Source organism: Pan troglodytes, chromosome 1 (assembly GCF_028858775.2).
Source record: "Pan troglodytes isolate AG18354 chromosome 1, NHGRI_mPanTro3-v2.0_pri, whole genome shotgun sequence".
NCBI classification, from domain to species: domain Eukaryota; kingdom Metazoa; phylum Chordata; class Mammalia; order Primates; family Hominidae; genus Pan; species Pan troglodytes.
In genome coordinates, this window is record NC_072398.2 from 72,938,989 (window position 1) to 72,958,148 (window position 19,160).

Consider the following 19,160-nt stretch of genomic DNA (forward strand, 5'->3'; position numbering starts at 1 on the left):
TTTCCCCATTGAAAGTGTAATGGTGTATTCTTTTGTTCAGTTTGGAACAATTATATGTAATGTATTCAAAATTATATTAAAAATTCAAATAATGAGTTTAATGCTTAAGCATATCTTTATCAAGGCACTAATGAAAGTCAGTTGAGTACCAATGATACCTACCTGCACCAAATCCATTGTCAGTAATGGGAGAGTCTATCTATTATCTTCGTAAGGGATTCTGAGACTTACTTACTCTTTACCTTTACGTTAAATGTTTCTAAAAGTTTTCTTTGGGCTTTGGCACAGTGTTAAGAGAGTGCTTGCTCTTGATTCTTTAGTCCCATGCCCTCAAATAGCATTGTCTTAGTCCTCCATCTTATATATTTATTTATTTTTCTGAGTGGCACCAAACTCTGTAATGGTGTTAAGATAAATGTGATCTAGGAGTTTATTATCATTCCTAATTTGTGATTGATTTTCCTTTAGATAATAGCAGTTCAGCTTCTTGAACTTTTCTTCATATATCTTTAAAACATTCTTGGACTTATATTCAGACTTTTCTTCTAAGTTCTCCTTCCTGGGGTTATGTTTACAGAGTGAATTTAGCCCATTTTTTCTTTCCACATCCTTGAAGTGGTTGTCCTTCATCATTTTTCTATTTACTAGTACTAAAATGTCTTGGACTGATGCCCTTACAATTTACAGCTCCAAATCCCTTCAGAATTCTCATCTTAAAATGGAAACACCTCAAATTTAATATGTGCTCTCTCAACAGTTTTCAGTCTTCCAAACTTTTTTCTTTTTAATATTTCTTGCCTGATACCTTGTCAGACTTTCTTATGGATAGGTTATATCATTTTGTTTTGCATTCTGTCTGTATATCTGTCAGGACAACACCATGCCTTCGTTATTTGATTTTTAAGTTGAACCATATGAAATTGCTGTTTTTGAAGTAAAAATTGTTTTATTATTGGCAGTTTTATGAGGTTCACCTTATGTATAGAAGCCTTCATATGTAACAATAGGTATATGATCCAGTAAAAGCTTTGAGGTATTAGGAGATGGAACATTATTTTCAGAGAAGACATTAGAGTTTAATATTTTGAGATTTCAGGTCACATTGGAAATTTTTCTGGAATTTCAAGTTCAAAAGCAGAATAAAAATTAATTTGATTTCAATTATTATATATCATACAAGTAATATTGGCTGTCTTTGGCTATTGATATTACAGATATTTACTTTTTAAATATAATTTCAACTTTTCAATTCAGGGAGTACATGTACAGGTTTCTTACGTAGATATATGGTGTGATGCTAAAATTTGGGGTATGACCCCGTCACTCAGAAATGTGAGCATAGTACTCAGCAGTTAGTTCTTCAACCCTTTCTTCCTTCCCCCACCCCAGTAGTTCCCAGTGTCTGTTGTAACCATCTTTATGAGTACCCAATGTTTAACTCCCACTTATAAGTGAGAACATGTGGTATTTGGTTTTCTCTTACTTCATTAATTCACTTAGGATGATGGCTTCCAGCTCCATCCATGTTGCTGCAAAGGACATGATTTGTTCTTTTTATGGCTGTATAGTATTCCATGGTGTCTCTGTATCACATCTTTATTGAGTCCACTGTTGATGGGCAATGATGGGCATTGATGAATCTTTGCTGTGATGAATAGAGCTATGATGAACATACAAATACACTTGTCTTTGGGGGAGAATGATTTATTTTCTTTTGGATATATACTCAATAATGGAATTACTTGGTCAAATAGTAGTTCTCTTTTAATAAGCTCTTTGAGAAATCTCCCAACTCCGGTCTCCACAGTGGCTGAACTAATTTACATTCCCACCAGCAGTGTACAAACATTCCTTTTTCTCTGCAGCCTCACCAGCATCTCTTTTTTTGTTTTTGGTTTTTTTTTTGTTTTTTTTGTTTTTGTTTTTTCACTTTTCAATAATTGCCATTCTGACTGGTGTGAGATGGTATCTCATTTTGGTTTTTGTTAACATTTATCTGATGATTAGTGATGTTGAGCATTTTTTTATGTGTGATGGCCACTTGTATGTTGCCTTTTGGGAATTGTCTGTTTATGTCTGTGCCCATTTTTTAATGGGGTTATTTGTTTTTTGTTTTTCATTTATTTACGTTCCTTGTAGATTCTGGATATTGGACTTTTGTCAGATAGTCATTCTTCTTTTTAAATGTATTTTTTAAAGCAATTATTCTAAAGACTTCTTATATATAGTAAAGCATTTGTTTAAATAAAAATTTCAAGAGTGGAACATTTTAAGGTAGTTAAATGAAAATGTTTAAGAGATTACCATGGGAGTGTTTTGCTGAATTAGAGGTCAGCATCACTGGATGCTGGAGTTGAAAATGTCCATGAACCCAAAGGCTTCAATGATGGTGGAGAATAACTGGGATGTTTATAGATGGCTCAAGTGGGTGGACAGGGATTTGGCTGCTTGGTATGAGCTAGACAGAGTGGTTTTTATGTTATGGTGGAAAACTAATTTTAGGGTGGAAGACTAATTGTTGGAAATAGCCATGGAATGGAGTAGAAATAGTGAGTTCCTATCTATTAATAAGTCCTGTAAACTCTGGGGCTTTAGAGACTTTATCAATTGAGCAGCCGTTATTTGAAAGAGTTTCAGGACAGACAGTGTCTTTAACAGTGAGCAGGGTTTCAGTTAAGGTGGCATTGTGTGACATATTTTAAGGCAGCAGGAAGTTTATTAAAGTAGATAGATGAGTTGAAAGCTTTTGAAAATGCTAATCACTCTTTTAACCCTTGATTTCTCCAATGGTACTGTCATTTCCCCTGGTTTTCTGGCTGCGACTTTGCCCTTCTTGATTGTTAATGCTGCTTCTTCCTTTGCCCATCTCTTTAACATTGGTGTTTTCTACCATTTCAGTTTTGCTTTTATCTCTTCTGACTATACTTATTGATGTTAAGCAGTTTTATTTATTGCCTTTCAGATTTATTATTTACCTTTCTCATAGCTTTTGTACCTTCGCATATGTTATTATTTACTCTGCTTATTCTGTCATGCCTCACTGTTTTCCACTTGGCAGAATTCTGTTAGTCCTTTAAGGCTCAGCCTCTGATTTAATTTTCAATCAAATTTTAGTTATCTAGTCCTCTTCTTACCCCACCAGCTCTACATTAGATGTGGTCTATGTTCCCTTAATACGTTGTATACCATCATCATAATGCTTGCTATGATATTTCAACTATTGGCTTTCTTATTTGCCATCTCCCCTAGACTGAACTCAGGGTAAGGGCTACAGTTGTTTTTCGATCCTGTTCTTCTCAGTACTTAGGAAGGTGCCTAGAATTGGTAAATACTTGAATGAGTAAGTTATTAATTATATTACCAACTTTGCCTGTATTGCCACAGAAGATACTAATACTAATAAGTCTATAAAAAACCCTGTTTGCCCTTATCAGTTATTAAAGAAATGAGTTAATAATAAGGTACTGTTTTCAATAGGTAGTAAAGAATAGTAGTTAAAAGCATGAATTCTGGAACAATAAGCCTACCTTAATTTGAATTCCAGTTCTGCCACTTACAGAATGATTTTGGACAAATCATTTAACCTTTCTGTGCTTCATTTTCACATCTGGCAATCAGTAATATATAAGTATTAGTTGTTAATATTTTACATTTATAAATTTGTTCAATATTTCCAGGTTAGAGTAAGACAACCGCATCCTGGCGTTAGGAATTTAAATTGGTATAGTGTTTCTGGAAAGCAGTTTTCTTTTGATTGAATAATTTTATTTTTAATACTCTCAATAAAATCTGAAGTAACCTTTTAATAAAATCTGAAAATGAAATGAAATCTGAAAGAACAATATGTTCCAGAATTATATATGATAGTTTGCAGGCAACTTAAATCTCTAATGAGAAAGGGAATGGTTCAATATATTAAGTGTTATTCAACAGTTACAATGTTTGCATTTTAGTGGCATGGAAAATTATTAGTGGTTTAATAGGTGAGATATAAAAGATAAAATACTAACTCAAATATGTTTTTAAAACCCTTAAGAAGGAAGTGTTAAGATACTGACTTGTGGTTGCTTTTGGGTGAGGGGATTTAACCTCTGTCAGACTAATCTTTGTTTATAAAGTGTGATTAAAGTTCTGGTGCAGTGGCTCACGCCTGTAATACCAGCACTTTGGGAGGCTGAGGCGGGCAGATTGCTTGAGCTCAAAAGTTGGAGACCAGCCTGGGCAACATAGTGAAACCTATCTCTATTTAAAAAAAAAAAAGTGTGATTAACAACTGACATGCTGAATTTTTCTGTTTAACAACTAAATGAGGTAATGTGAAAGTTCTTTGGCTATCTTGTATTTTTTTAAGTCACTGTCATTCATCTCATACTTTTATTGTAAAATCAAACTGTTGTATTAAAGAAGTACAACATTGTGTTTTCACATAATTCTCTACCTTTGCATTAAAAAATGGGAACTTCTAGCTATATTTTGTTGATGGTTATCCCTCCTGTTAATTTGCCATTAGTGCCAAGTTTGATAGAAATTATTTTCCTAATGTAAATTTATTTTATGATCATGGTGATGCCATTTTGGTTTGGCTTAGGCTTTTTTTTTTTTGTCTTTCTCTCTCTATTTAATCTGCAGCAACTGGAACAGATCCAGAAGGAGCTAAGTGTTTTGGAAGAGGATATTAAGAGAGTGGAAGTAAGGAATCAAGAATTTCTCACATCCTTAGCAATTTTTCAATTTCATGAAATTGTCACCTTTCCATTAAGTTGCTGTGTTAAGTTTATGGGATTGGTCTTAGGAAGAAAGTAACAGCTGTTACTTTCATTTTAATTGAGGATGAATTTTTGTAGAAAAAAACATTCTGAACACTTGATAAAATATAGTCTAAATTTGTTTTACAATGTTTTATTGCCATAATTTTTCTCGATTAGACTGACAAAAAAAATCACTCAGTTTTCTTGGAGTGCCATCATAACTTAAAACTGTCAATTATTACCACTAAAATGCTTTTTTTATTAATAACTTTTACATACCTACTCTGCGCATTTCTAGGAGTTAAGGTTAATTAAAAGAGAAATATAAGAATACATTACCAGTATTCTGGGAATTTACAGTTTAATATAGTTTACCTAAGGAAATTTATGGGAGGACCCTTGGAAGTCTTATAGGGTATTATGATTTGAAGTTTTTGCCTTTGGCTGTATTTATTAATTTAGTTTGTGTTTTTAGTTATTTATATGTATTATAATTTTCTTTTGCTGATACATAGAACATGTTTAAGATTAACGGATTTAATATTTAGTGGATGTTCAGTATCCTCTGTAGCATTCTTAAGTTGTTACACATTTATGTCACTTACCTGACTGTATGATTGAGCTGAGGTTGCATTAGCTAGAAATAATTCTACCTGATTATGCATCTTTAGTGGCATTTTAAAATTTGCTATTTTTTCATTAATCAAAGTTAGTACATAAAAAAGGAAGCTAGGTTGTCAGTGTGAGAGATAAAATTCATATAATGGTTGATTAGGCCTATTCCTCTGGATTACTGATCAAAAATTAGAGTCTAAGTCATTATTAAACAAAGCTGATATTTCAATCTTAATATTTGTGAAGAATATGTATAAAGCAGAGACTGACATATTCTGGGTGTTTTTTGTGTTTTTATGTTCAAGAGTTGAACCTGATGATCCAGTTATCTTACTGTCATATTTATCTTAACATTTATCAATAGATTATCACCTGAATTAATGATATGCTAGTTCACTATTCACATAGTATAATGTACATGTCATTTAAAATATTTACATTTACATTTATCTTTTTCTGCATGTGGTGGCTTCATTGATGAACAATATTTAGTAAACAATTTATAGTTCTTTAAGATTGTGTACCATGGAAAAGGCTTGTCTCTTAACTTTTCACATGTCCTTGCTTTTGTATTCTGTGGAGAGGAAGCCTTCAGAAATTTGATATTGAGACAAACAGGGACTGATGAAAACCTGGGAATAGAAAGGAATATATCATGCCTCTTCTTGATTTATATATCTTCTATTTGAAATATCTACTATAATTCAAATAATTTTATTTTCAGGAAATGAGTGGCTTATACTCTCCTGTCAGTGAGGATAGCACAGTGCCTCAATTTGAAGCTCCTTCTCCATCACACAGGTACAAGCTTCACACTTGCAATTGATTAGAATTCATATTACAAAGTATGCATATGGTCTAGTCCTTTAGGAGCCTTTTCCATGCGGTGTATGAAACCCCTGAGAAATTACTTTGGTCATGATCTAGAAATGATATTCATATGGCCCATCTGTTTCCTTAATGCGTTGGATTTCATGCCAGGAAGAGTTAGCGAGTAGAATACTATAATGTTATGAATTCACAGTTGGATTAAAAGTTTGATGAATTTCTTAAAGTAATGATAGCTTTAAATATCTTGTGAATTAAAGTCAGATGACATTCAAAAATCTAAATTTGAGAACATGAAGTGGTAATATTAGGGAAAAATGTGATAAAATAAAACCTTGGACTTCTCCCCCTAACTTGTTAAATTTTATTGGACAGATCACTTTTCCCACATTTAAAATGAGGGCAGTAGACAGATCTGTTAGTTTAGATTTCCTTGGTATTTTCTTATAACTACTTATTATTAATTAATTCTTCTATATGCGATATTAGAATAGGGTTATATTTGTCATGACCATTTCCCAAGATTTTAGAATAAAGCCTGGTTTCATTTAGTAGTAGCTATTTGTAAAGCATGGTGAATGTGTGTGTTTCCCTTTTAGCTGTAAAACCTACTTCATGAAATATATGCTATCTGAATCTTGAGTTTTGAATTTTTATGCTTGAAATGTTCAAACTAAGAACAGTTTTACGTGAAATCATTTGTTTTTGTTTTGTTAAATCCACTCTCTGTTTAGGATAACGATTTAATGGAATCTTATCAGACAAATAGTTTTAGGGTAATGTGTACTATCAGGAAGTCCAGTTCTACTATGGTAGATTATAATAACCTTCGGAAACCTTATCACTTTAGGAAAGCTATTATGGATCTAGTTCGGTACATCATGTACAGAAAGGGTGCAGGGATGTTCTAGTTAAGGAGACTTCAGAGGTTTGACATTTTTCCCATTAATTATAATATGGAGAATCCTTGTGAGTTCGTTAATTCTGGTGTTATTTTAGCTGTGTAATTCAGCCGATTTTCTTCTATATTTTACTTTCTTTGAAACATTTGAGAATGACTTGGTCTGTGTATATTGTTATCTTTAAGTCTTGAATTCAGTTCTGATATGCACAGGATCTTTGTCAATGGAATACTTATTATGTAAGTACATACAGGGAAGAAAAAGTTGTCACATCACAAAAAGTTCACTAATAATGATTCATTCCCATTGTCTTTTTCCTCTCTGTTTAACAGTAGCAAATTTTTTTTGTATATATTGTTTCCAGATCTTTGTTACTCAGTCTCTCACTGATTGTTGGATTTTATGAAATTGTGACAGTATAGTGCATTTACTTAATTGCTCTATTTATTGAATGCCTCTGATGTGCTAGGGACTATTCTAGGTGTTGGATCTAGCTGACAAAGTCCTCGTCCCTTTGGAGCTTACATTTTGGGATGTGTGTATGGAGGTTGGGGGAGACACTAAAAGGGCCAATGTATAGCATAGTAGTAGTATATAACATACAATACAGTCATGCACTGCATAATGACGTTTCAGTCAGTGATGGACTGCATATATGACGGTGATCTCATAAGAAAATAATAGAGCACATAAAGAGACCTAATATATGACACTTGATATTGGCATTGCAGATCAAGTAGGGGAAATGACTGACAGTAATGGTGCTGGGACATTGGTTTTTCACATATATATGTGTACATACGTATATATACGTACGTATATACGTATGTGTGTACATACGTATATATATATGTACATATATACTTATGTGTGTACATACGTATATATACGTACATATATACATATGTACGTACATACGTATATATATACGTACATGTACGTATATATATACGTATGTGTATGGGTATATATAGTATATATACGTACATATGTGTACATATATGTACATATAGTATATATACGTACATATGTGTACATATATGTACATATAGTATATATACGTACATATACGTACATATAGTATATATACGTACATATACGTACATATAGTATATATACGTACATATACGTACATATAGTATATATACGTACATATACGTACATATAGTATATATACGTACATATAGGTATATATGTGTATATATGTACATATGTGTATATATGTGTGTATATATAGTATATATACGTACATATGTGTATATATGTGTATATATAGTGTATATATAGTATATATACGTACATATGTGTATATGTAGTATATATACGTACATATGTGTATATATGTGTATATATTCATATATGTGTGTGTGTATATACACACACACATACATACCCCCATCTTGGTTTGTGTAAGTATACTCTATGATCACATAATGACAAAATTGCCTAATGACACATTTCTCAGACTGTATCCCTGTCATTGAGTGATGCATGACTGCACTACCTTAGGAAGAATAGTTAGGCATGGTAGGGCTTTGCAAGAGGATTCTGTTTTAGTTTTCATAGCCAGGCTTCTCCAAGGAGGTGACATTTAAGTTGACACATTAATCAAGTAAAGACTAATTATGATGGAAAGTTATGGGATAGTGTTGAGCAGGATCTGATTTAGATTTTAAAATGTTTATTTGGATCCCTGTGTGGAGGACAGAGAAGATGTGTCCCTCTCAACCCCTTGACATTGGAAGCTGGGGAGAAAAGTTAGGAAGCATTGTAGCAGTCCAGAAGAGAAGAGATGTTGGTTTGCATTAGGATTTTATTGATAGAAGAGGTAAGAGTGGTTGTATTGTAAAATAAAGTAGCAGATCTTGTAAAACATACTAGATTTCATGAAGTTTATGAAAATATTGTTGGAGAATTGCTAAAATTGCTTGCAAAGCTGTCATTAAATTAGATTCTAGCAGAGTTAAATGGGTTAGCAGTTCAAGAAGGGAAAATAGGCAAACAGTATTTTCTTCAAGAGTGTTTTGATATTTTCTCTAAACAAGTGATGTGAATATTACTCAAGGATTGAGAGAGGCACTTGGGAAAAATGATGTAGCCCTTAAATACTCTTGAGTGAAAATGATCCTTAAGATTACGATTTGAAATCAGACACGCTGAGACAAATATTATCTTTTATAATACTATTCATATTTGATTTTTCTTTAAGCAATAGCATGTAGTTGCAATTTTACTAATCTTTTTTCTTTCAGAATTATTAGCTTTATTATTTAAATGCCAGACAGTTTTTGTTCTTATTCCTCACTAAAAAGTTTTGATCTCTCTTTTAAGCAGGCTTACTTTACAAAAGCTCTTTTCTAGATTTGTTAGTTTTCTGTAATGAGTATCTTTATTATATGTCAGGTCACTGAATCCTTTACATAGATTCTGGGTTTATGTTTAGATTATGTATTTAAATGAAAAAGAAAAACAGAAGCCAGATAATGGTATTCTCTCCCTTTCCCAGCCCCCCACAGAACTTCATATTCTACCTACTTTGATTAGCTGTAATTGTCATATCCTGTTTTACTGCTTCTGCCTTGTTTAGATCCTTAGCATCACCTCATCTAGCAATAATCTTTTAACCTATCCTTTTATGTGTTATTGCCAGAAATATGATGTTTCTTTCCTGCTTAAAATTTTTCAGTAGCTGCCTATCATGTACATTGGTTTAGATCCATCTCTTTGCATAACCCTCCGTAATTGCCTAGCCCCAGCCTATTGTTTTTGTGCTTTAAAATTGTATGTAACTCTCAAAGCAGAATGTTAGGGTATCTTTGCTTACACTGTTCCTTTTGCCTAGAAACTTCTCCTGGATTCAGCTGTTAAGTAACTATCCCCAAAGACCCCAAACCTAGGGTGAAGTCTTTCTATTCTTTTTTCAGATGCCCTTTCCCTAAAAAATTAGGGGCAGGGAAAAGGAAGCAGGAGATAGAATTAACCACTTGTTTTGTTTTGTAAAGATTTCTACTTATTTTGATTCTGTTTCTATAATATGTATTACTTTGGAAAAAATACATGTTTTCCATGCTGTACTGTAATCCTGTGAGTATTGTTTTTTTCTTATACTTCCACATTTTTATGTATTTATTTATATATAATAAGGACTTAAATACAAGGTTTTGAGTAAATATTTACCTAACCTAGAATGTCATTTAATTTTCACAGTTTGTGAATTTGTTAAAGCATCACATGTAGTATACTTAATAGGTTAATTATTTTAATCTTGCTATAAAAGCTATCAGCCATGCTTCATTGAGGTGAGGTATGTTTTTTTAAAAAAAATATCAGTTGAATTTTTTAACCTTTTAAGCTTTCATCCATTTCAAACTTTCCGTAGAATTAATCAAACCAATGACTGCTATACTTAGAACCTTTTTAATCTGTTTTAAATTCTAAGGAAGAAAGTCTTCACAATTCTCAGTATAAACCATAGTTTACATTTTATTGTTGCATAGTTTGTGTCAAATAATGAGTAAATTAGAGATTGGTAGGCAAGCATAGTCTCTTTTACTTATTATCAAGAGGAATTGGTTCTTTTGTATGGGAGGGTGATTATGAGGATATATATCCTATCTGCCATTCTAGAGTATTATTAATATTTTAGACATTTTTTAACTTTTTAGCTCAGACTTTATTTAAATAATAAAGCAAAACATTTTTGTTAGGTTCTCGTCCTGGCAAATAGGACAATGCTGATTTTTTTTTTATATTGAAACATACTTAGACCAGGTTTGATTATCTCTGAATTTTTGAGAGCGGTAAACTGGGTGGACGCTATATGGATTAACAAATGTGGATTTTAGGCTCTTTAAATATTATTTAGTTTATTATTATGTGTAATTGAATAGGAACCAGAGCTAAATAACTTATTATTAAGCCTATGAAGCCATTAGCTTAGTATGAGCCTAGTCTTATCCTTTTGTGGTTAGCTGTAAATCTGGTGTGATGACGAACGTTAGCATACTATTCGTTAGATTTCAAATTCTCGTCAAAGCCATTGCGGTAACTTTGCTTCTAAATTTCTGAATGTATCTTATTGATGTGATTTCTGTCTTAGAAATAGTTATCTCATAATTGCTTTATTCTTTGTCTTTAAGGAATTTTGGAATGGTGAGTTATTAGTCTCTTCTGTGTGTTCAGAACATCGGATAACTTAGTTTGAAAAATGATGTATTAGTTGAGGCTTCTCTATCTCCTTCAGCTGGGTATGCTTTATAAGATCCAGATAGTTGCTGGAGTTAAATTTGCCTAATAAGTCTTGTTTTTCTAAGGTAGTAAATAAATGTAGTACAAAATATAAGTACTAAATAAAAATTTTTGATCTACAATCTCTCATCTTTAAAATGCTTTTACTGATAAGAGATTGCTGTTGATTGAAAGTTTAATTCATTTTTTTAAAAAAATTGTCATGCAGACATGCATTAGTTTGAATTCTGAATTGCCTATTTTCTGTGCTAGAGGAAGGAGGAGATATATGAATAAAATATATAGGTAAGACTTTTATATGACACTTTTGATTTTATTTACTCTATCAGACATTTTTGAGACATACCTTTTATTTGTATTTCTATAATTTTGACAAAGTTCCAGACGAATCAAAGTATAGGGACAATAGGAAAAAACAAGGAATCATTTTATGGAGGCTAAGAGTATTTAACATTAAAAATATATATGTAGGATAGTGATCTAATACCTTGTGAATTTGTATATTTTATAATTTGAATAAATCAATGATATTTAAGAAACGATACTGCATAATAGCTTCTGGACTATATTAAGAAATTCCTCTAGTTTACCCATGTCATTCTATGCAACTATACTAATCTCTGGTCATTGAAAGAATATATGCTTGGGAGGGATATGGAGGACAGGGATGACTCTTTAGTATAGTAGATGAAAAGTGAGCCATCTTGCCTAAGTTTGCATAGTGAGTCTTTGGCTGGATTATTACCTATGACCAATGCATTGTCAATGTCTGCTGCTTCATGTTAATGCTTAAGTTCTTAGTACTTTTTGGCAATTATTATTGGTTCAACAACTTTATTTTATTTGGAAATTTTTTTTAATGCAGGAAATGAAATGTTTTTATGATCAAATTGAACTAATGCTTATTTAAGGGGAAGATTATGACAATACAGGAAATTATCTGTATACAATTTAATACTTTTTCTCAAACCTTGAAGGTTAGGTGATTACAGACAGATTTTAAGAAGTCTCAAGTACACTTAAATTGGAGAGTTTTGAACATACATGGTGTTTTGCTGTATTTTAATGAAGCTTACCTTTATGTGGGAGTAGTAAAACCATTTGATTGTTTTATTCTTGTGAGTACTAAAGGTTACTTTCCTTAATTCTGACCCTAAACCATGCCAAGGAGTTGAACTTGATGCCAAAGTCAGTAAAATAATTGAAGAATCTTAAGGAATCTTGATTGTGAACTAAAACAAAAACAAACACAAAACACAGGAAGCAAACTTCCATGGCAATAATATAGGGGATACTCTTCATACACCTGTAATTTCTCATTAAAATTGATAGGTAATAGAAATTCAGTAAGTTCTGAAAACCTTTCTTGAAACTCTGATTTTCTTTAGAATATTTGAAGAATTTATTTTCAGTCATTCAGCCAGTATTTGAGCCAGCATGTATAAAACACTGTGTTAGAACCCAATTATTGAGAGAAAATATTTGTAAATCATATATTGGATTAGGTGCTAATGTGCAAAATATACAAGGAACAAAATATACAAATACTCAATGAAACAACCCTATTTTTAAAATGAGTAAAGGACTTGAACAGGTATTTCTCAAAAGAAGACATAGAAAAGAAGACATAGATATAGAAAAAGAGGCTCAACATCTCTAATCATCAGAGAAATGCAAATTAATGCACATCACCTCACATTTCTTAGATTGGCCATTATCAGAAAGATGAAACAAGTGTTAATGAGGATGTGGAGAAAAGGGAGCTCTTATAAACTGTTGGTGGTATTGTAATTAGTACAGCTACATTGGAAGACATTATGGAGGTTCCTCAAAAAACTAAAAATAGAACTACCATACGATCCTGCAATCCCATTACTGGGAATATTCTCAAAGGAAATAAAATCACTATGAAAAAAGTCCCATCTTCTTTGTCCCATTATTCACAGTAGCCATGAAAACAACCTAAGTATTTATCTAAATGGATGAATGAATTTAAAACATATATTGTATGTATACACACACACACACACACACACACACACACACACACACACACACACACACACTCTAGAATACTATTCCACCTTAAAAAGACCCAGGAAGTTCTGTCATTTGCACCAACACAGATGAACCTAGATGACATTATGTTAAGTGAAATAAGACAGGCACAGAAAGACAGATACTGTATGATCTTGCTTACATGCGGAATCTAAAAAAGTTGAACTCATACAAGTAGAGCATAGTATGGTGGTTAACAGAGATTAGAGGTGGATGGGGAGAGGGGAGAAGTTGGTCAGTGAGTACAAAGTTATAGTTAGACAGGAAGAATCAATTCTGGTGTTCTGTTGTGCAACAAGGTGGTTATAATTAATAATAATGAATTGTATGTTTTAGAATAGCAAAAGAGAGGATTTTAAATGTTCTCGGAAGAAATATTTGAGGTGGTGGATATGCTATACTCTGATCATTTCACAATGTATGCAAGGATCAAAATATTTTATACCTCGTAAATATTCACAATTATTATGTCAATTAAAGATAAAAATTTTAAAAACACTGTTAGGCACTGGGATATATTTGTGAATATGACAGACCCTAGAACCCTGTTCTCATGGTTATATATTCTTAGGAGGAAAAATAAGATATGTGAGTGAATTGATTATTCTCTTTAAATTTTGGTGAAATAGACTTTTTGATTCCAATAATTTAAAATTATAAAACTGTTCCAAAAACTGTAGTAATTATGATTAATTAGTAGGCATTTCAGGATTTCTATAAAATATCCTTGGGTTCTTGATAAGAACTAAAATCATCAACAGAATGAAAGATAAAAATCATATCATCATTTCAGTTGATACTTAAAAAGTGATGTTGATGGCCAGGTGCAGTGGCTCATGCCTGTAACCCCAGCACTTTGGGAGGCCGAGGCTGGCGGATCACAAGGTCAAGAGATTGAGATCATCCTGGCCAACATGGTGAAACCTCGTCTCTACTAAAAATACAGAAGGCTGGGCATGGTGGCGCGTACCTGCATTCCCAGCTACTCGGGAGGCTGAGACAGGAGAATCACTTGAACCCGGGAGGCAGAGGTTGCAGTGAGCTGAGATTGCGCCACCGCACTCCAGCCTGGTGACAGAGCGAGACTCCATCTCAAAAAAAAAAGAAAAGGAAAAAGAAGTGAGGTTGATGAAGTTCAACGTTCCTTCATGATAAAAACCTTCAATGAACTGGTTATAGAAGGAACACACTTCAACATAATAAAAGCCATATATGACAAACCTACAGTTAGTCGTACTAAATGGTGAAAAAGTGAAACCTTTCCTCTTAGATCTGGAACTCAACAAGGATGCCCACTTTCACCAATGTTACTCAACATAGTACTAAAAGTCCTAGTTAGAGCAGTCAGACAAGAGAAAGAAATAAAGTGCATCCAGATTGGAAAGGAAGAAGTCAAATTATCCCTGTTTACAGATGATGTGATCTTATATTTGGAAAAACCTATAGACTCCACCAAAAAACTATTAAAACGAAATGATACAGATTCAGTGAAGTTGCAGGATACAAAGTCAACATACAAAAAATCAGTAGCATGTTTATATGCCAGCAGTGAACGATGTGAAAAAGAATAAAAAGATATTCTTATTTATAAAGCCACAAATAAAATTAAATACTTAGGAATTAACCAAAGAAGTGAAAGATATCTATAATGAAAACTATAAAGCACTGATGAAAGAAATTGAAGAAGACACAAAAAACTGGAAAGGTATGCCATGTTAATGGATTAGAAGAATCAATATTGTTAAAATGTCCATACTACCCAAGCAATCTACAGATACATTGCAATCACTATCAAAACACCAATGACATTCTTCACAGAAATAGAAAAAAAAATCCTAAAATTTATATGGAATCACGAAAGACCCAGAAGAGCCAAAGCTGTCCTGAGCAAAAAGAACAAAAGTAGAGGAATCGTTATTACCTGATTTTACGTTATACTATATAGCTATAGTAACCAAAACAGCATGGTACTGGCATAAAAACAGACACATGCCAATGGAACCGAATAGAGGACCCCGAAACAAATCCACACACCTACAGTGAACTCGTTTTTCACAAAGTTGCTAAGAACATACATTGGGGAAAAGATATTCTCTTAAATAAATGGTGCTCGGAAAACTGGATATTTATGTTCTGAAGAATGAAACTTGATTCCTGCTGCAAAGATCACATCAAAGTGGATTAAAGACTTAAAGGCCTCAAACTGTGAAACTACTACAAGAAAACATTGGGGAAACTTGGGGCAAAAAATTTTTGAGTAATACCCCACAATCACAGGCAACCAAAGCAAAAATGAACAAAAGGTACCATATCAAGTTAAAAAGCTTCTGCACACCAAAGGAAACAATCAGCAAAGTGGAGAGACAACCCACAGAATTGGAGAAAATATTTGCAGACTACTCATCTGACAAGGGATTAATAACCAGAATATACAAGGAGCTTAGAAAATTCTATGGGAAAAAAAAACTAATAATCATTTAAAAATGGGTAAAAGATTAGACATTTCTCAAAAGAAGACAAACATGGCAAACCAGTGTATATAGAAGTGTTCAACATCATTGATCATCAGAAATGCAAATCACAACTACAATGAAATATCATCTCACCTCAGTTAAAATGACTTTTATCCAAAAGTTTGGCAGTAACAAATGCTAGTGAAGATGTGGAGAAAAGGGAACCCTTGTATGGTGCTGGTGGGAATGTAAATTAGTACAACCACTATGGAGAATGGTTTGGAGGTTCCTCAAGAAATTAAAAATAATAGCATATTACTCAGCAATCCCACTGCTGGGTATATATCCAAAAGAAAGGAAACACATACATGAAAGAGTTAGCTGCATTCCCATGTTTGTTGCAGCACTGTTCACAATAGCCAAGATTTGGAAGTAACCTGTGTGTCCATCAACAGATGAATAAATTGAGAAAATGTGGTACACATACTCAACGGAGTACTATCAGCCATAAAATGAATAAGATTCTGTTATTTGCAACAACATGGATAGAACTGGAGGTTATTATGTTAAGTGAAATAAGCTAGGAACAGAAAGATAAACAACACATGTTTTCACTTATTTGTGGGATCTAAAAATCAATTGAACTCGTGAAGATAGAGAATAGAAAGATGGTTACCAGAAGCTGGGAAAGGGTAGTATGGGGCTGGGGGGCAGGGGAGGTGGGAACGTTTAATGGATAAAAAAAAAAATTAATTAAAATGAATAAGATCTAGTATTTGATAGCATAACAAGGTGACTATAGTCAATAATAATTTAATTGTACATTTAAAAATAACTTAAAAAGTATAATTGGGTTGTTTGTAACACAAAGGATAAATGCTTGAGGGGATGGATACCCACATTCTCCATGTTGTGATATTACATATTGCATGCCTGTACCAAAATATCTCTTGTACCTCATAAGTATATACACCTGCTGTATACCCAGAAACACTAAAAATTTTAAAAAATTAAAAAGATCTAAAATCACTGCTTGATGATGATGATAAAAGTTCATTTAAATTCTGAAATCTGAGGTGTGAAGAAGCCAAACTGCAGTGTTCATGAGTGTCAACCAAGACTCGTATTTGAAATGCAGATTTTAAAAATCTGATTGATTAGGTTTGAGGTAGATCTTAGAGATTCAAATGCAGGCCTGGGGTTTGGGAGTGGTAGAGATGCTACTTTAGAAAATATGGGAAGATTAAGTAATTGGTGATAAGTCTGTGTTACTGACATGTTTTTGAATAAATTCTTAAATCTGACATGCTTATTTTCCTTTTTATAAGAGAAAGTTCAAATATTCAACACAAACATTTTATAACTGCATATTTCATGTTTTGTGCAGGGTGGGGGTAAAGATTTTTAATTCTTTTACTCTATTCTGTAAAGTTACACAGTCTTCTGTAATGTCTTTGAAATACCTCAGATAAAGTTTCTGGGCTTGAGAGGGCCAGAAAAGTTAAAAATCAAGTCTCTGTAAAGGAAACAAATTATTGGTATATACCAACCATTCCCTGTTAATTCCATTTATATGCTGTGATTAGAGCCTCATGTTTATGGCTTTTTGTCCTTTCAGGTTAGAGTCATTTAGAGTCACATAGGAAACTCTTTTCCCCTTTAATTATTATAGATATACTTTGATTCTAGGAGGTCAGAAATGGGGGTACCTAGGGAAACCAAAGCTGCACATGGTAAAACTTGCTTAGGTATAAGGACAACTGTATACAAATGTAAAATTTCATGTGCTGTTATCATTTACCATTTCTGCTGTTCATGCCATCTCTCCTACCGAAGTCCCATCATATTTTTCCCATTCACCACATCCCTGAACCTTTGAATTTTTAATTGTTTTTGGAATGCTTCTTCTAAGTATTTCTGGAGTACTTCTGAGGTTATTTCAGATAATTGTTTTTTTAAACCCTGATGGATTGTATCAACTATATCATCTGATAATTTAAAATTTCTACTGTGTGAATTACAAATAAATTGTAATCTACTCCAACTTGTTGGAAAGTAGTAGTAGAATACAAACTAGTCAAATACACCACTTTGTGTAATGAACTGAAACTTTATTTTGTTGGAGTCAAATCAGTCTTGTTGGTCTTATTCCTTTGAGCTTATTTTTGTCTATTTTTGACATTCTACCAACCGAAGTAGTTTACTTCCAAAAGTGATAAAGCAATAGACTCAGACCTGTTCCATCTTTTAGAAATTTTCCCTCATGCTTGCTTTTTATATCTGCTAGCAGTAAGTTTCTAAGGAAACTCCTCTTACAAAAAAAACTTTCAAATGAGCTGCTCTTTTGCTTTCCTTTTTCAGTTTCAGAATTATTATGTAATAAACATTTTAAAAGGCGGTATAAGTATTAGGTTCCATAGTCCCTGTATGCATTATGTAACTGTTACTTTTTGTAACCATGTACTAATTAAAAGAAGACAAGAGGTGCTGGGGAAGTTTTTTTCTGGAGTTCTGAAACACTGTGATAGCGTCTGTTGTTTGAAGAATAAATTACCCCTATGTGTTTCCTGTAGAAATCATAGATAAGTACTCTGTGGCCTAGTACTTCTGTTATTGAACTAACCTTGCATTCCTTAAGTAAACCTAAATTTGTATGATATATAAATTTCCAAAATTTTTTTTGGAAATCTTTTGGGTCAGAGTATAGTCATACTCCTTTCCTGCCTTCACCGATTTTGGAAAGGTAACAGAGTACATATGCCATGTATCGTATAAAACTGATGGAAGAATAAGAGGGACTTTCCCATCAAGCACATTAATATTTCAGCGTTAAAACATGATGTCAGATGTGTTCAGACCAGGTTTTTTATTTTTACCTTTAAATAGGTTGCAAAACAGCATTTGATTTTCAGAGTTTTGAATTTTAGGTCTTAAATCATCTTTTTGAGCCCAGATTTTTTTTTTTTTTTTTGAGATGCAGTCTTGCTCTGTCGCCCAAGCTGGAGTGCAGTGGCGTGATCTCGGCTTACTTCAAGCTCCACCTCCCAGGTTCACGCCATTCTCCTGCCTCAGCCTCCTGAGTAGCTGGGACTACAGGCGCCCGCTACCATGCCTGGCTAATTTTTTGTATTTTTAGTAGAGACGGGGTTTCACTGTGTTAGCCAGGATGGTCTCCATCTCCTGACCTCGTGATCTGCCCGCCTTGGCCTCCTAAAGTGCTGGGATTACAGGCGTGACCAAACTTTTTTTTTTAAGGCCACACTATATTGCCAAAAATCTACATATTGCTAAAAAGCCATTGTCATCAC

General features: G+C 33.0%; 1 protein-coding gene across 16 annotated transcripts in view; it reads left to right on the forward strand.

The window, feature by feature from the left end:
- Window positions 1–19,160, forward strand: part of COP1 (COP1 E3 ubiquitin ligase) — a 273,082-nt gene that overhangs the window by 66,299 nt on the left and 187,623 nt on the right. For 11 of the 16 annotated variants that reach the window (XM_514018.6, XM_009438777.3, XM_016933103.3 and 8 more), the window contains 2 exons: window positions 4,630–4,689; window positions 6,088–6,164. The exons of 1 other annotated variant lie outside the window; for it this stretch is intronic. In XM_514018.6, the coding sequence (XP_514018.2) occupies window positions 4,630–4,689; window positions 6,088–6,164 (137 nt within the window). The remainder of the gene's footprint in view (window positions 1–4,629; window positions 4,690–6,087; window positions 6,165–19,160) is intronic. 4 more of the 16 variants (XM_009438784.3, XM_001153038.6, XM_054655993.2 and 1 more) reach the window with 1 other exon arrangement.